The sequence below is a fragment of the Staurois parvus genome, unplaced genomic scaffold (genome assembly GCF_062004578.1).
Source record: "Staurois parvus isolate SC_StPar_1 unplaced genomic scaffold, SC_StPar_1.0 ptg000486l, whole genome shotgun sequence".
Classification (NCBI taxonomy): Eukaryota; Metazoa; Chordata; class Amphibia; order Anura; family Ranidae; genus Staurois; species Staurois parvus.
This window is the reverse complement of record NW_028318282.1, coordinates 2,045,024-2,058,871: the sequence shown is the minus strand read 5'-3', so window position 1 is coordinate 2,058,871 and position 13,848 is coordinate 2,045,024. Positions and strand designations below refer to the sequence as shown.

At 44.0% G+C, this 13,848-nt stretch overlaps 1 protein-coding gene across 1 annotated transcript; it reads left to right on the top strand.

Moving 5' to 3' along the window:
• Positions 1–648: 648 nt before the first annotated feature.
• Positions 649–1,593, top strand: LOC149452266 (olfactory receptor 12D1-like). The gene has a single exon (XM_089689543.1). It carries the CDS (start codon positions 649–651, stop codon positions 1,591–1,593), a length of 945 nt encoding a protein of 314 aa, XP_089545669.1.
• The last annotated feature ends 12,255 nt before the right edge of the window (positions 1,594–13,848 follow it).

The window sequence follows — 13,848 nt, the reverse complement described above, 5'->3', positions numbered from 1 at the left end:
CTCTTTAGTATTAAAAGCAGGTACATATGTACTCACAAAAGTACATGAACACAAGCATGTAGAATAATCCAGTCCTAACACTGTTTTGCATCCATCCAATGGGGCGTAGCTTACACGTTTTTAAAGAGTCTTGTGATAATGCACCTGGCCAGTGCGCCTTCTTCCTTTGCTTTCATTTTACTATTGATTTCCCTAATTTGAAGTGGGCATCAAGACAGGTGTGTTACTGTGGTCTCCATTGGTAATTGTACACATCTTCCATCTCCAATTAGACAGGAATGATTGGTAGCCAGCTCTCGGCCCAAAAATTGGACTCTGTTATATAGGGCCACCTTTATCTGCAGCGCTGACATTTCTCTTTTCTATTAGGAACATTTCTGTTCACATGATGGGTGCATAATATTCCCTATTAAAAATGTATGGGTTAAGCGAAAGAAAAATTATTCAATAATCAGAGCATGAGCCCACAAATCAAAATTTTCACTGTGTGACCATGATTCAAGCTCTGGAAACAGAACACTTCCTCCACAGTACCTAAAAAGCTAATTAAAACTGTCCTTGCTGTCTGCTCATATAAAGACTTTTACTGCATAAACAATAAGCAAAATAATTGGTTCATGTGTTCTAGGTCCTCCTAAAGATTGTCAAATGGGATGGTTAAATCACACTGCTATAGATGAATTTGTCCTTTTAGGTCTTACTGATGTCCAAGAGCTTCAGATTTTACTCTTCTTTTCATTCCTTCTCTTTTATCTGTTCAACATATTAGGGAATGCCAGCATTTTCACCCTGATTATTCTTGATCATGCCCTTCACAAGCCAATGTACTTCTTTCTTGGCAATCTCTCTTTCCTGGACTTCTTCTATTCTACCACTACTGTCCCTAAAATGCTATCTGGCTTGCTCATTGGAGACAAAAGAATATCAATAATTGGTTGTATTGCACAGCTACATTTCTATCATTTTTTGGGAAGTACTGAGGCCCTACTTCTCACTTCTATGTCTTATGACAGATATGTTGCCATTTGTAATCCTCTTCAGTATCATCTTCTCATGGCAAGAACTACTTGTATTCAGTTGGCCATAAGTTGCTGGATCATTGGGTTCCTCTACTCATTTTCACAAACAATTATAACATTTAGATTGCCTTACTGTAGCAGAAAGCAGGTCAGTCATTTTTATTGTGATATTAAACCAGTTCTAAAACTGGCCTGTGCAGATTCACATTTGAGTGAACTCATCACCTCCATTATATTTGCTCTTGTTGCTGTGAGTACCTTCACACTTATCATTATTTCCTATATGTTTATTGGAAGCCATGTTCTGAACATCCAGTCTTCTCGTGATAGAAGAAAAGTTTTTTCTACTTGTACTTCACACCTCACAGTTGTCTTTTTATACATCGGAACTGCACTAATGACATATCTGGGGCCAAGTACTGACAACTCTCTAGAGCAAGACAGAATGAGTGCTATTCTGGTTACTGTTATTACACCAGCTTTGAATCCTCTTATATATACCTTGAGGAATGCAGAGGTAAAGCGGTCAATTAAAAAGATATTTTTCAGAAATCAGAATTTCAGATTGCATTGAAAGGTAACAAAGTTGCATATGTGTATCAGTATCTTAACATGATTAATTAAAGTGCAACTCCACAGAGTGCTAAGCATAGTTACAATTCATGGGACACCACTGCAACATTTTGATGAGGTCCCCATGCAACCTTTCTCTTGGCAGTGTCAATTGGAACACTTTTCCATTGGTGTAATTATTCTTAACATAAAGTATGCCTAAATCAAGGAAATGTAGCTTGAGAGCTGTCAACCTAGGGTCCAGTGCTGAGATATAACCTACCAGAGGAAAGCAGTTGTGCATAGAATTCATTTTTTACCTTAATTTCCTTCTTACTACTCTCTCCTCAGTAGCTTACCAACATTTTTCACCTGCCTTTTCAAGATCAATGTATCTTTTTATAGAATAAGATCTTAGGCTCTAGGTGTAAATTTTAAGCCCTTCAAGCACCCTAGCCAGCAAATATTAAATAGTCTGATTTTTTATTTCCAGTCAGTTAGTCAAGTAAGTCAGTTAATAATAATAAAAATAATCATCGTAAGCTCCTATACACAATTACTCTATAAATCTAATAAAAACTACGATTGGCAGACTGCATTTGTTTTTAGCTGAAGGGCTTTTTAGACTCATGAAAGGTTAATATCAAAATTCTGTCAGGGATGGCCAAAAACTCTTAAGTAGTGGTGCACCAAAATGAAAATTCTGGACCGAAACTGAAATTTCAGGATGCACTTGGTCAAAAACTGTCCAATTGTATCATACTTGACTTTTTAATTAATACAATGAATTTAATTGAATATGAATTTAAAAAATACAACCCAGTAACGTAAAATGACTTTCAAAGAAAAGTAACACACACAAATTGGAAAGAAAATAAAATGAAATATAAATCAAATTTAAAAAGCTTAAATAGAGGTGTTTTTGCATTGAAGTCAATAAGGGCATTTTTGCATTGAAGTCAACGGGATGTGACTTTTGCATTGAAGTCAATGGGACACAATTTTGCATTGACGTCAATGGGACACAATTTTGCATTGTAATCAACTATCATTATTGGAACTTTTTTATATCGGCAAATTGTCGATAACCCTTTTTTCAGCTGCCGATATATTGGTGCATCACCACTCTTACTCACAGATGGGGAAGACACAAGGAAGATCTGTGGCTAGTGACAGCATGATCCCAGATACTTCTGTCTTTAATATCAGATCTTTTACATCAGAGACTTCATCTTACCATGGTTGTTGTCAACTACCACCTTTACTTCACCTATTGATACAGTAGCGGATTTGTGTTATCTTCACACGCATACAGATTCTCTGTCCCAATGCCACCCATAGTTTAGCCTTTTCCTATCCCTGAGACCTACAGCAGCTATATGAAATGCTATGGCTATAGTTATGCCTTGATTTAAAGCCAAATTCAACCCAAATACAGGTTTTAAGTGGACACATTTTGATTTTCCTTACTACGCAGAGACTGGCACTAGAATTCATCTCAGTTAAATGATCATCTTTCAATTATCTGACAAATAAGAGCTGATTTGTTATCCAGAAAAATAGTTGGTTGGTTATGTGGAAAAATTTGATTTTTAAAACTGTAGATGAACCTTATACATACAGTATACTGTAGTTAGAGCCACACATCTCACTAGTTTATGTATTCATTTTATTTTTCATGTTTATTGTAATCTTGACAATGAAAACTGAGCTCCCATCAGTTGAACAGAGACTTTCAGCCCTGGACTGCAACTTGATTTGAATTACATGTTAATTAAAATGTGAATGATATCTGTTGATCAACAAAATGGAAGAATGAAGATATACTTTCCTTTGCTGTGCGAGAGTGAGAAGGGTTCAGTTTGAAGCTTTGGCTGCCTGGATCTGTCTTTTGATAAAGTTGGGTTTGAATTTGTGTTTGTAGATATTTGCTCTGTACATTTTTAGTACCATACTTATTTCATAACTTTTATGTATTCAGCACTGGTTGCTTTAAAAATCAGCATAGATGTCTACTTTTTGGTTTTCATTTGTTTTTGCTGCTTTTTCCACGAAAAGTATTGCAGAATAGGAATGAGTGAATTTTTCCAGTTCAGATAATAAACCATTTTACGAATTTTGGGTAAAGTTCAACGTTTACAGAACTTGGTGGCAAACCCCAATGTTATTTAATTTTGGCCTTTTGACGTGCCAATAAAAAAAGCTATTGTCAAACAAGCGATATGGAAAACCAGTGCACCAATGCCAGCATTTAAATCACAGCTTTTTTTACATTTTTACATTACATTGAGTTTATATAGCGCCAAAGGGTTTGCTCAGCGCTGTACAATAGAGGGGGGGACAATACATGAAACATTACAGCAACTACGAACAGCACACGAGGGGTAAGAGGGCCCTACTCTTTCGAGCTTACAATCTAGGAGGGAGGGGGTAGTGGTACAGGAGGAAGTGGCTGTGGGGGATGGAGTGGTAGGAGGAATGAAGGAGAGCAGCAGTTAGGTGAGGGTGGGGTAGGCTTCCCTGAAGAGGTGGGTTTTCAGGGAGCGCCTGAAGGTGAGGAGGGAAGGTGACAGTCTGATGGATTGGGGTAGTGAGTTCCAGAGGATGGGGGAGGACCTGGAGAAGTCTTGCAGACGTGCGTGTGAGGAGGAGACCAGGGAGCAAGATAGAAGGAGGTCCTGTGAAGAGCGAAGGGTACGGGTAGGGTGGTACCTGGGTATCAGGTTGGTGAGGTAGTTAGGGGCAGTGTTGTGAATGGCTTTGTAGGTCAGAGTGAGTAGTTTGAATTTGATGCGTTGGGCGATAGGGAGCCAGTGGAGGGAGAGGCAGAGGGGGGTGGCAGAGGTGGAGCAGGTGGTGAGGTGGATGAGTCTAGCCTCTGAGTTGAGGATGGTCTGAAGCGGGGAGAGCCTGCACTGGGGTAGACCGGTGAGGAGGGAGTTGCAGTAGTCAAGGCGTGAGATAATCAGGGAGTGCACAAGTAGTTTAGCGGTGTCTGGGGTAAGGAAGGAGCGTATTTTGGCGATATTGCGGAGGTGGAGCCTGCATGTGTTTGTCAGTGATTTGACATGAGGTTGGAAGGAGAGGTTAGAGTCCAGAATGACTCCAAGGACTTTGGCTTGCGGGGCGGGATTGATGGTGGTGATGTTAGTAGTGATGGATAGGATGGGGGGGGGCGCGGGCAGGAGGGAAGACGAGAAGCTCGGTTTTGGAGAGGTTGAGTTTGAGGAAATGGAGCGACATCCAGTCAGAGATGTCGTTTAGGAGGTGAGTGATGCGGGCGGAGAAAGTGGAGGTGAGGTGAGGGGTGGAGAGGTAAATTTGAGTGTCATCAGCATAGAGATGGTAGTTGAAGCCGTGGGAGTGTATGAGTTTGCCAAGGGAGGAGGTGTAGATGGAGAAGAGAAGGGGTCCAAGGACAGAGCCCTGGGGGACCCCAACAGAGAGGGGGAGGGAAGGGGAGGTGGCACCATTGTAGGAAACGCTGAAGGAGCGTCGGGATAGGTAAGAGGAGAACCAGGAGAGAGCGGTGTCTCTGATGCCAAGGGAGAATAGTTTATTAAGGAGGAGGGGGTGGTCAACTGTGTCGAAGGCCGCGGAGAGGTCCAGGAGGAGGAGGACAGAGTAGTCGCCTTTGGCTTTTGCGGTTAGTAGGTCGTTGGTGATTTTGAGGAGGGCAGTTTCGGTGGAGTGTAGGGGACGGAAGCCGGACTGTAGTGGATCAAGGAGGTTGTTGTCAGTTAGGTGGGCGCTTAGGCGGTTGTAGACTAAGCGCTCCAGGAGTTTGGAAGTGAGTGGCAGCAGGGAGATGGGTCTGAGGTTGTTTGGGTCAGAGGGGTCCAGGGAGGGCTTTTTGAGTATGGGGGTGATGTGCGCATGCTTTAGGGGGGAGGGGAATACGCCGGTAGAGAAGGAGAGATTGAAGATGTGGGTGAGGGAGCAGATGAGGGAAGAGGGGGGTGACTGGAGGAGTCGAGAGGGGATAGGGTCTAGGGGGCAGGTAGTGAGGCGGGCTTCTGAGAAGACCCTGGTGACTTCCTCAGTGGTAGTGGGGCTGAAGGAGTGCAGAGCTGGTGGGGTTACGGTAAGCGGGGTCTTGGGTGTGGAGGGGGGCAGTGCGGTTGCGAGGTCAGAGAAGGGAAGAGATGAGGGGGAGATAGGGGGGGGGGGAGGCTAGGTGGGGAGGTAGATTGTGAGTTGACTATGTCCTGACGGATTGCATCAATTTTGTTGTGGAAATGAGTGGCAATCTCGTGGGCGGTGAGTGAGGTACTGAGTGGAGGAGGGGGGGGGAGAGAGCAGGGAGTTGAAGGTGGAGAAGAGTCGGCGAGGGCAGGAGGAGAGGGTGTTAATCAGGTTTACGAAGTAAGCCTGCTTGGCGGCGTGGAGGGAGGAGGTGTAAGTGAGGAAGGCAGATTTGTAGAGGGAGAATGAACGGGGGGACCTGGTTTTGCGCCATAGTCTCTCCAGCGCACGACTGCGATGTTTGAGGCATTTAGTGTGGTCGTTCTGCCATGGTTGGAGCGGTCTGGGTTTGATGTAGCGTGTGGTTAGGGGTGCCAGAGAGTCTAGGATAGCTGATAGTGAGTCGTTGTACGTGTTAGTGGCTAGGTCAGAACAAGACAGTGGAAGGATGCTGTCGTGTAGGCGGTCGGCAGCTGAGTGGAGGGGGGCCGGGTTCAGGTTGCAGAGGTTGCGGCTGGTGATGGTTTGGCGCTCTGGGGGGGGGGAGTTAGGGGAAGGGGAGATGGAGAACGTGAGGAGGTGGTGGTCGGAGAGAGGGAAGGGGGTGTTGGAGAACTGGTTGAGGGTACAGAGGTGGGAGAAGACGAGGTCCAGGGTGTTCCCAATGATGTGGGTGGAGGATTGAGTGTGCTGTGTGAGCGCGAAGGAGGAGGTTAGGTGGAGGAATTGGGAAGTAGCCGGGCTGTTGTCGTTGATGGGGATATTGAAGTCCCCGAGGATGATGGTTGGTAGCTCAGAGGAGAGGAAGAAGGGAAGCCAGGCAGCGAAGTCATCCAGGAAGCGGGGTATGAATCCGGGAGGCCTGTAGATCACTGCGATCCTTAGGGGGGTGGGTGAGAAGAGCCGGATGCAGTGAGCCTCGAAGGAGGAGAAGGAGCTTACAATAGGAAAGTCCAGTATCTCTCGCTATAAAGATTTGTTAACTATCCCTAACCACAACACACACTGATAATATTGCTACATTGAGCCAACCATTTTAGAGGGGCTGGGTTATCTATTCCTTTAAATTATTACTTGTAACTTTTAGATCAAGGGCAAAGGCTATGCGCTGCATTATGGGTTGTTCCATTTTTGTGGTGGCAAACCTGCAAAGCACTTTGTGAGCCCAATGAACCCCAGGTACAGATCAGAATAAACCATCAATAATGTTTTCCTTGGGTTTCAAATACCCTGGGTACACTACATACTTTATGCTTGTATTTTTTTTTTTTTTATCTACACCTTACTAATGCACCATTACCTGTAAGATACTTTATAATTCAGAGAGAATTAAACAGTTTTAACCCCCTGTGTGCTGGACTACAGCACCTCAAACATGTGCATTGTGAGTGGCTGCGGAGCTGTTACAGTGAGGCCCAGTTCACTTGAGCAGGGGGTATAATTCCTGATGTGGCATGTGTATACTCCCAGGGGCTACCTTCCCAGCTACAGAGAGGATGGATGTGGGCCATTAACAGTGCAACTCAACTTCGGGGTTTTATTGCCCTCCCAACCACAAGTGTAAACAAGCCCTTACACACTCACCATACCAGTTCAACTAGACACAGTGTCCCTGAACACTGCCAACACCAGTTCCATGTCACCATAAGACCTTCACATGGGACATGTCAAACATACCCCCTGAGAGGGCCATGTTTACTTTCACGGGGATACCTAGATGTTCCCTGCATTGCCATACAGGCAGTTCCATTTTTGTGGGACACAGTGGCTGCATGGGCCCAAACACAGTGTGTGTTTGAGGACATGCAACCACATGAATGTCAGATGATTGTGTCCATGCGGCTGCTGCATACTAATAGACAAAAATTGGACTGCCTGCACAGGGATGCATGGAACACGTGTGTATGAGTAAACATGTGCATGAGTAAAGGGGGTACGCATCGATACACATTGTGTGAACAAGGCCTAATAGTACAGCCAGTCATGGTGTTCTTGATCCCCACTACACCAGTGATAATGTCTCCAGACCAGTGCAGCCAGCAACAGTGTCCCTGATCTGTCACCAAAGCCAGGGTAGCCAGCAAAATAATTCCTGACCACTACCACAACAGTCCTGTTCTGCCTCTGGATGCCACCTGTACTGACCCTTGCCTGTTTATTGACTAAATGTTTGCCTGGACTGATCCTATGCCTGTTTATTCATCATGCAACTGCCTGCTGATTGCCGCCATTACTGGTATAAAAAAAAAAAAATCCAGTATATATATCATAGTTTATAGATGCTATAACGTTCACTCACACCAATTGATATTTTTTTATACCAAAATACATTTTGGCCTAAATCTGTGAAGAAATAACATTTTTTTTTATTGGATATATTTTATAGCAGAAAGTATTTTTTTTTTCATTTTCAGTCTTTACTCATTTATTTAATAAAACATAAAATCCAGTGATGATTAAATACCACCAAAGAAAGCTCTATTTAAGTGAAAAAATATATAAAGTTAATTTGCATACAGAGTGTTGCATGACCGCGCAATTGCCAGTTAAAATAGCACAGTACCGAAAAGCAAAAAATGGCCTGGTCATGAAGAGAGTAAAACTTTCCCGAGCTGAAGTGGTTAAGTACTTTGAACTGTCTACCTTCCAAAACAGGGTCATTAGGGGGTATCTGTACTGCCGTGACATTTTTGGGCCTCAAGGAAAGAGGCAGTCGGAACATCAGGACTAATCAATTTTCAAGTATATATACCAAAGTTTCTAGACTCTATAACTTTACCACAAGCTAAATAATATACACTGATTTGGGGCTATTTTTACCAAAGAAATGAAGAATAAATTTTTGACTAAATTTAAGAGAAAAAATAGTTTTCATTGAACAAGTTTCTTATTTATTTGCAAGATGTTATGTATTTTTTTTTTATATATAGCAACAACAAAAAAATGGTGATTAAATACCACAAAAATAAAGCTCTATCTGTCTAAAAAAAAGTTATAAAAAATAAAATTTGAGTACAGTGTTGCCTGACTGAGTAATTGTCATTCAAAGTGTAGCAGTGCTGAAAACTGAAAAATAACCGGGGCAGGAGAAGGGTGAAAGTGAAAAGTGTCCAAGTGGTTAAATCTAGTTGCAATTTCTAAACAAAGGTGTGTGACATTACAATCATTTATGCTAGGAGCTCCAGTATACGGGGCCTCCTGTTATCATCTATCATAGCGAATGTTTCTTATAAGCTATCTTGTGCTACAACCTTCATCTAACACTAAGCAGCTGGCATTTAAAGTGTAATAAAAATCACCCTACAAAATGTGTATTCATGAAATATACCACGCTAAATTCAAATAAATCAATCCTATCTAGTGCTTCAAACCATATGCTCTATACCAGTGGTTCTCAACCTTCCTAATGCCACGACCCTTTAATACAGTTCCTCATGTTGTGGTGACCCCCAACCATAAAATTATTTTCGTTGCTACTTCATAACTGTAATTTTGCAGTGAGAGGAGTAGTGCCACATCATTGGTGTCAGTGAGAGGAGTAGTGCCACATCACTGATGTCAGTGGGAGGAATAGTGTCCCATTGTTGGTGTCAGTGGGAGGAATAGTGCCACATTGTTGGTGTCAGTGGGAGGAATAGTGCCCCATCATTGGTGTCAGTGTGGGAGGAATAGTGCCCCATCATTGGTGTCAGTGGGAGGGGGGGGGGGATAGTGCCCCATCATTGATACTAGTGTGGGGGGGAATTGTGCCCCATCATTGGTGTCAGTGGGGGGGGATAGTGCCCCATCATTGGTGTCAGTGGGAGGAGGAATAGTGCCCCATCGTTGGTGTCAGTGGGGCGAGGAATAGTGCCCCATCGTTGGTGTCAGTGGGGAGAGGAATAGTGCCCCATCGTTGGTGTCAGTGGGGGGAGGAATAGTTCCCCATTGTTGGTGTCAGTGGGGGGGGGGAGGAAATAGTGCCCCATCATTGGTGTCAGTGGGAGGAATAGTGCCCCATCATTGGTATTAGTGACACCAATGATGGGGCACTATTCCTCCCACTGACACCAATGATACTTACCTTGCTGACTCCTGCTCCAGCCTGGGCTCGCTCCCTCCCTCTCCCATCTACAGCCAGCAAAGCTGGCTGCAGCAGCACCATCTGCATGCTACAGACACTTACCTGTCAGCTGTCTTCCTTCTCCGGCCGCTCCCTCGCTCGATCTCCTTTGATCTTCGCGCTGCTGCTCGGCGCCTCCTCTCCAAGCTCCACCTCCTCGCTGGTGATTGGCCACCTGTGTGCCTCTCCTGAGCTACAGTTCCGGTGGCCAATCACTGGCAAGGAGGCGGAGCTGTTGAGTGATCCCGGGGATGTGGCCAGATGACAGGGGCGGCATGTCATCCCACGCACACATCGCGGTCCAGGGAAATGTGCACGTATCTGCATGTGGGCGGACCCGCCTGGAGACTGATAGAGGAGCGGTGTCTCGGTTCCTAAGACCATCGGAAATATGTGTTTTCCGATGGTCTTAGGAGACCCATATGAAAGGGTTGTTCGACCCCCAAAGGGGTCGCGACCCGCTGCTCTATACCCATACATCTACTATACAGTTGTGTCCAAAATTATTCAACCCCCACTGAAATTGAGTGTTTTGGCCAGTTTGACATTGCTTTTGATCATTCAGTCATCTTGCTTACATTTACATTAAAGAGGCACTTGTAGGTCAGACAAATATAACATAACAGTTATAATGAAATAACCACAAATGTCTTTTCTGTGCTCACAGCATTATCAGTTTTATTCAACCCCCAAGTGACATTCAATCTTAGTACTTAGTACAGCATCCTTTTACAGTTATAACAGCTTTTAAACGTGAAGCATAGCTTGACACAAGTGTCTTGCAGCGATCTACGGGTATCTTCGCCCATTCTTCATGGGCAAAGGCCTCCAGTTCAGTCACATTCTTAGGCTTGCGCACTGCAACTGCTTTCTTTAAGTCCCACCAGAGGTTCTCAATCGGATTTAAGTCTGGTGACTGCGATGGCCACTCCAAAATGTTCCAGCCTTTCCTCTGCAACCATGCTCTAGTGGACTTGGAGGTATGCTTGGGATCATTGTCCTGTTGAAAGGTCCAACGTCTCCCAAGCCTCAGGTGTGTGACGGACTGCATCACGTTTCCATCCAATATCTCCTGGTACTGAAGAGAATTCATGGTACCTTGCACACGCTGAAGCTTCCCTGTACCTGCAGAAGCAAAACAGCCCCAAAGCATGATTGACCCTCCACCATGCTTCACAGTAGGCAAGGTGTTCTTTTCATCATAGGCCTTGTTCTTCCTCCTCCAAACATAGCGTTGATCCATGGGCCCAAACAGTTCTAATTTTGTTTCATCAGTCCACAGAACACTATCCCACAACTTTTGTGGTTTGTCCACATGGCTTTTGGCATACTGCAGTCGACTCTTCTTATTCTTTGGAGACAGCAAGGGGGTACGCCTGGGAGTTCTGGCACGGAGGCCTTCATTACGCAGTGTGCGTCTTATTGTCTGGGCTGAAACTTCTGTACCCACATCTGACAAATCTTTTCTCAGTTCCTCAGCAGTCACACGGGGACTTCTCTCCACTCTACGCTTCAGGTAGCGCACAGCAGTCGAAGTCAGCATCTTCTTTCTGCCACGACCAGGTAGCGTTTCAACAGTGCCCTTTGCCTTGAATTTGCGAATGATGCTTCCTAAGGTGTCTCTTGGTATGTTTAACATCTTTGCAATCTTCTTATAGCCATTGCCCTTCCTGTGAAGAGAAATCACCTCTTCTCTTGTCTTCCTGGACCATTCTCTTGCCTTCACCATGTTTGTAACCACACCAGTAAATGTCTAGAAGGAGCTGAGTATCACAGTCATTTTAAAGCTGCCTAATTGGTGCTTATTATGCTTGATTGCTGCTCGGTGACATCCACAGGTGTTTTCAATACCTGATGGAAAGCACCTGTATGAACCTCTGTTCTTCAGAGTGGTAGTCTTTAAGGGGTTGAATAATTGTGGCAATGAAGAAACCACATAAGAACCATTTACTACTGTATTACATAAACAATTGATGTCATTTTAGTTGCATTTGGGTAGTTACAACGTCCTTGTAGGATTTGATTCTGAATACAATTCCAAATGTACACTATAGTCCCTAAACCCCTTTACAGCATTGGGGGTTGAATAATTTTGGACACAACTGTATATCATCAATTGCAATAATAAATAATGACATGTACCACATGAATAAAATAAATCAACAAATTGTTTATCACAGTAATATGAAAAAATTAAAACACAATGGCATATGTACAAATGTGAATATAGAAAATAAAAAATGAATGGACACCGCGAATCACAGAGCAGGGTACAAGGCCAATGAAATGTATTTTCATGGTGATAAAATGCCACAAAAAAAAGATATAAAATTCATTTGGGTGCAGTATTGCATGACGGAGTAATTGTTATTCAAAGTGTGACAGAACTGAACAGTGGCCTGGACAGGAAGGGGATTCAACATGCCAGTCCTCAAGTGGTTAGTAAGTTAGAAAAAAAAACTATTGATCTTATCTGAAATCTTTTCAGCTGATATTGTAGCAAATGCAGATAGCTTAAGAAATTATCAGTTCTATTGTTCTTTCTTATTTATAAATACTGCAAAACCCTGTCCACTTATGTTGAGGAGAAGAGGACAAAAGAAGGTCTCTGTAGTCCAGTCCTGGGGTGATGGCCATAGATCCCTTCATAGATACAGTGAATGAATGAGCGTTGTTACCTTAGGTCAGAAAGTGTGCTACTAGCAGGGTTATCGGGTAACAATAAAGGAACAATACCTTGAACAAAAGAAAGCTAATGCAGCCACTTCATTTAAAGATTGTTAAGCGGCTATATATATATATATATATATATATATATATTTTTTTTTTTTTTAATGTTCAGGTATTTAGGGCTGCAGCTCCTAAACCGATGCTCAGGAGCTGTTCAGCGGTTTTTTCAACAGCCCCTGAACTCTCCTTTATGTTTTCCTATGTGTCCATGTACACATAGCCATTTACAGTCGTTTACAGGCAGTTGAGTTTACAGTCGTTTTTTTTTAACGCACCAAACTTGCGTTCAGAAGTAGATTTTACCGGTGTGTCAAATGCCAAACACTTGTAAACGCGTGTAAGCACGGCTAACCGCGTTTATAAGAGTTTGCGCTTAGAAGCGTTTTTTAACTGTTCCATATCCAGATGCTGTCTAGAGCCTTTTTTCATCATCAGAAATGCATGCAAAGCGTTTTCCATGTATTCAAATGGACCTAGCACACCAGCGCAGTCCTTTGCAGGTTTTGCGTGAAGGAAAACATCGTAGAACGTGCTGCATTATGCTCATGATGGGATCCATAGTGAATACAACCAGAAAACACAGGTCAGGTCATCTCAACACATTCTGCTCTCTCTATTTCTCTCAAAATTACTATTTTTCAGTGCATTCTGGGCATTCGAGAATGTCTCCTGAGGTTATCTTTTAAAAAAGCTTCTAAACGCAAACGCACATAAACGCGGTATGCAAACGCGGCTAAACTGATGGTTTTTAACCTACGTTTTCTCGCAGTCAGTTACCATCATTCAGAAGAGTTTTCCAGGGGCACATGCACGACCATGGACGATGAAAGTTGCATCAATCTGAAGCTCCGTGCTTCCCTGGTCTTAACAACTCACCCACGGCACAACGTCCGCTTCCAGGCATCCCTGGGTGAGTCATACCAGCCCTGCAGCTGGCTCAGCATATAAGGGGAGAGATAATGGGGAAGATCGGGCGCTGGAAGCCCCCCTCCCCACCACCGCGTGACCCGCGGCCCTCCCCGCTGCAGCGGTTCCTCAATAGGCCGCAATCCCCGGGCTCAATTACGGCCGCGACCCCGGGAACGAGCTCCGGGCCCCCAGTGGTGGCCGGAGGTACTGAACTACAAACTACACTGTGCAGCCAGCATCACCAATGTCTCCTAACCCCCAGATGGAGGATCCCAAGCCCCTGACACTGATAGGGGGGGCATTAGAACACCCTTCATTGAATCATCCTGCCTACGCTCCTTCCACTCCGCA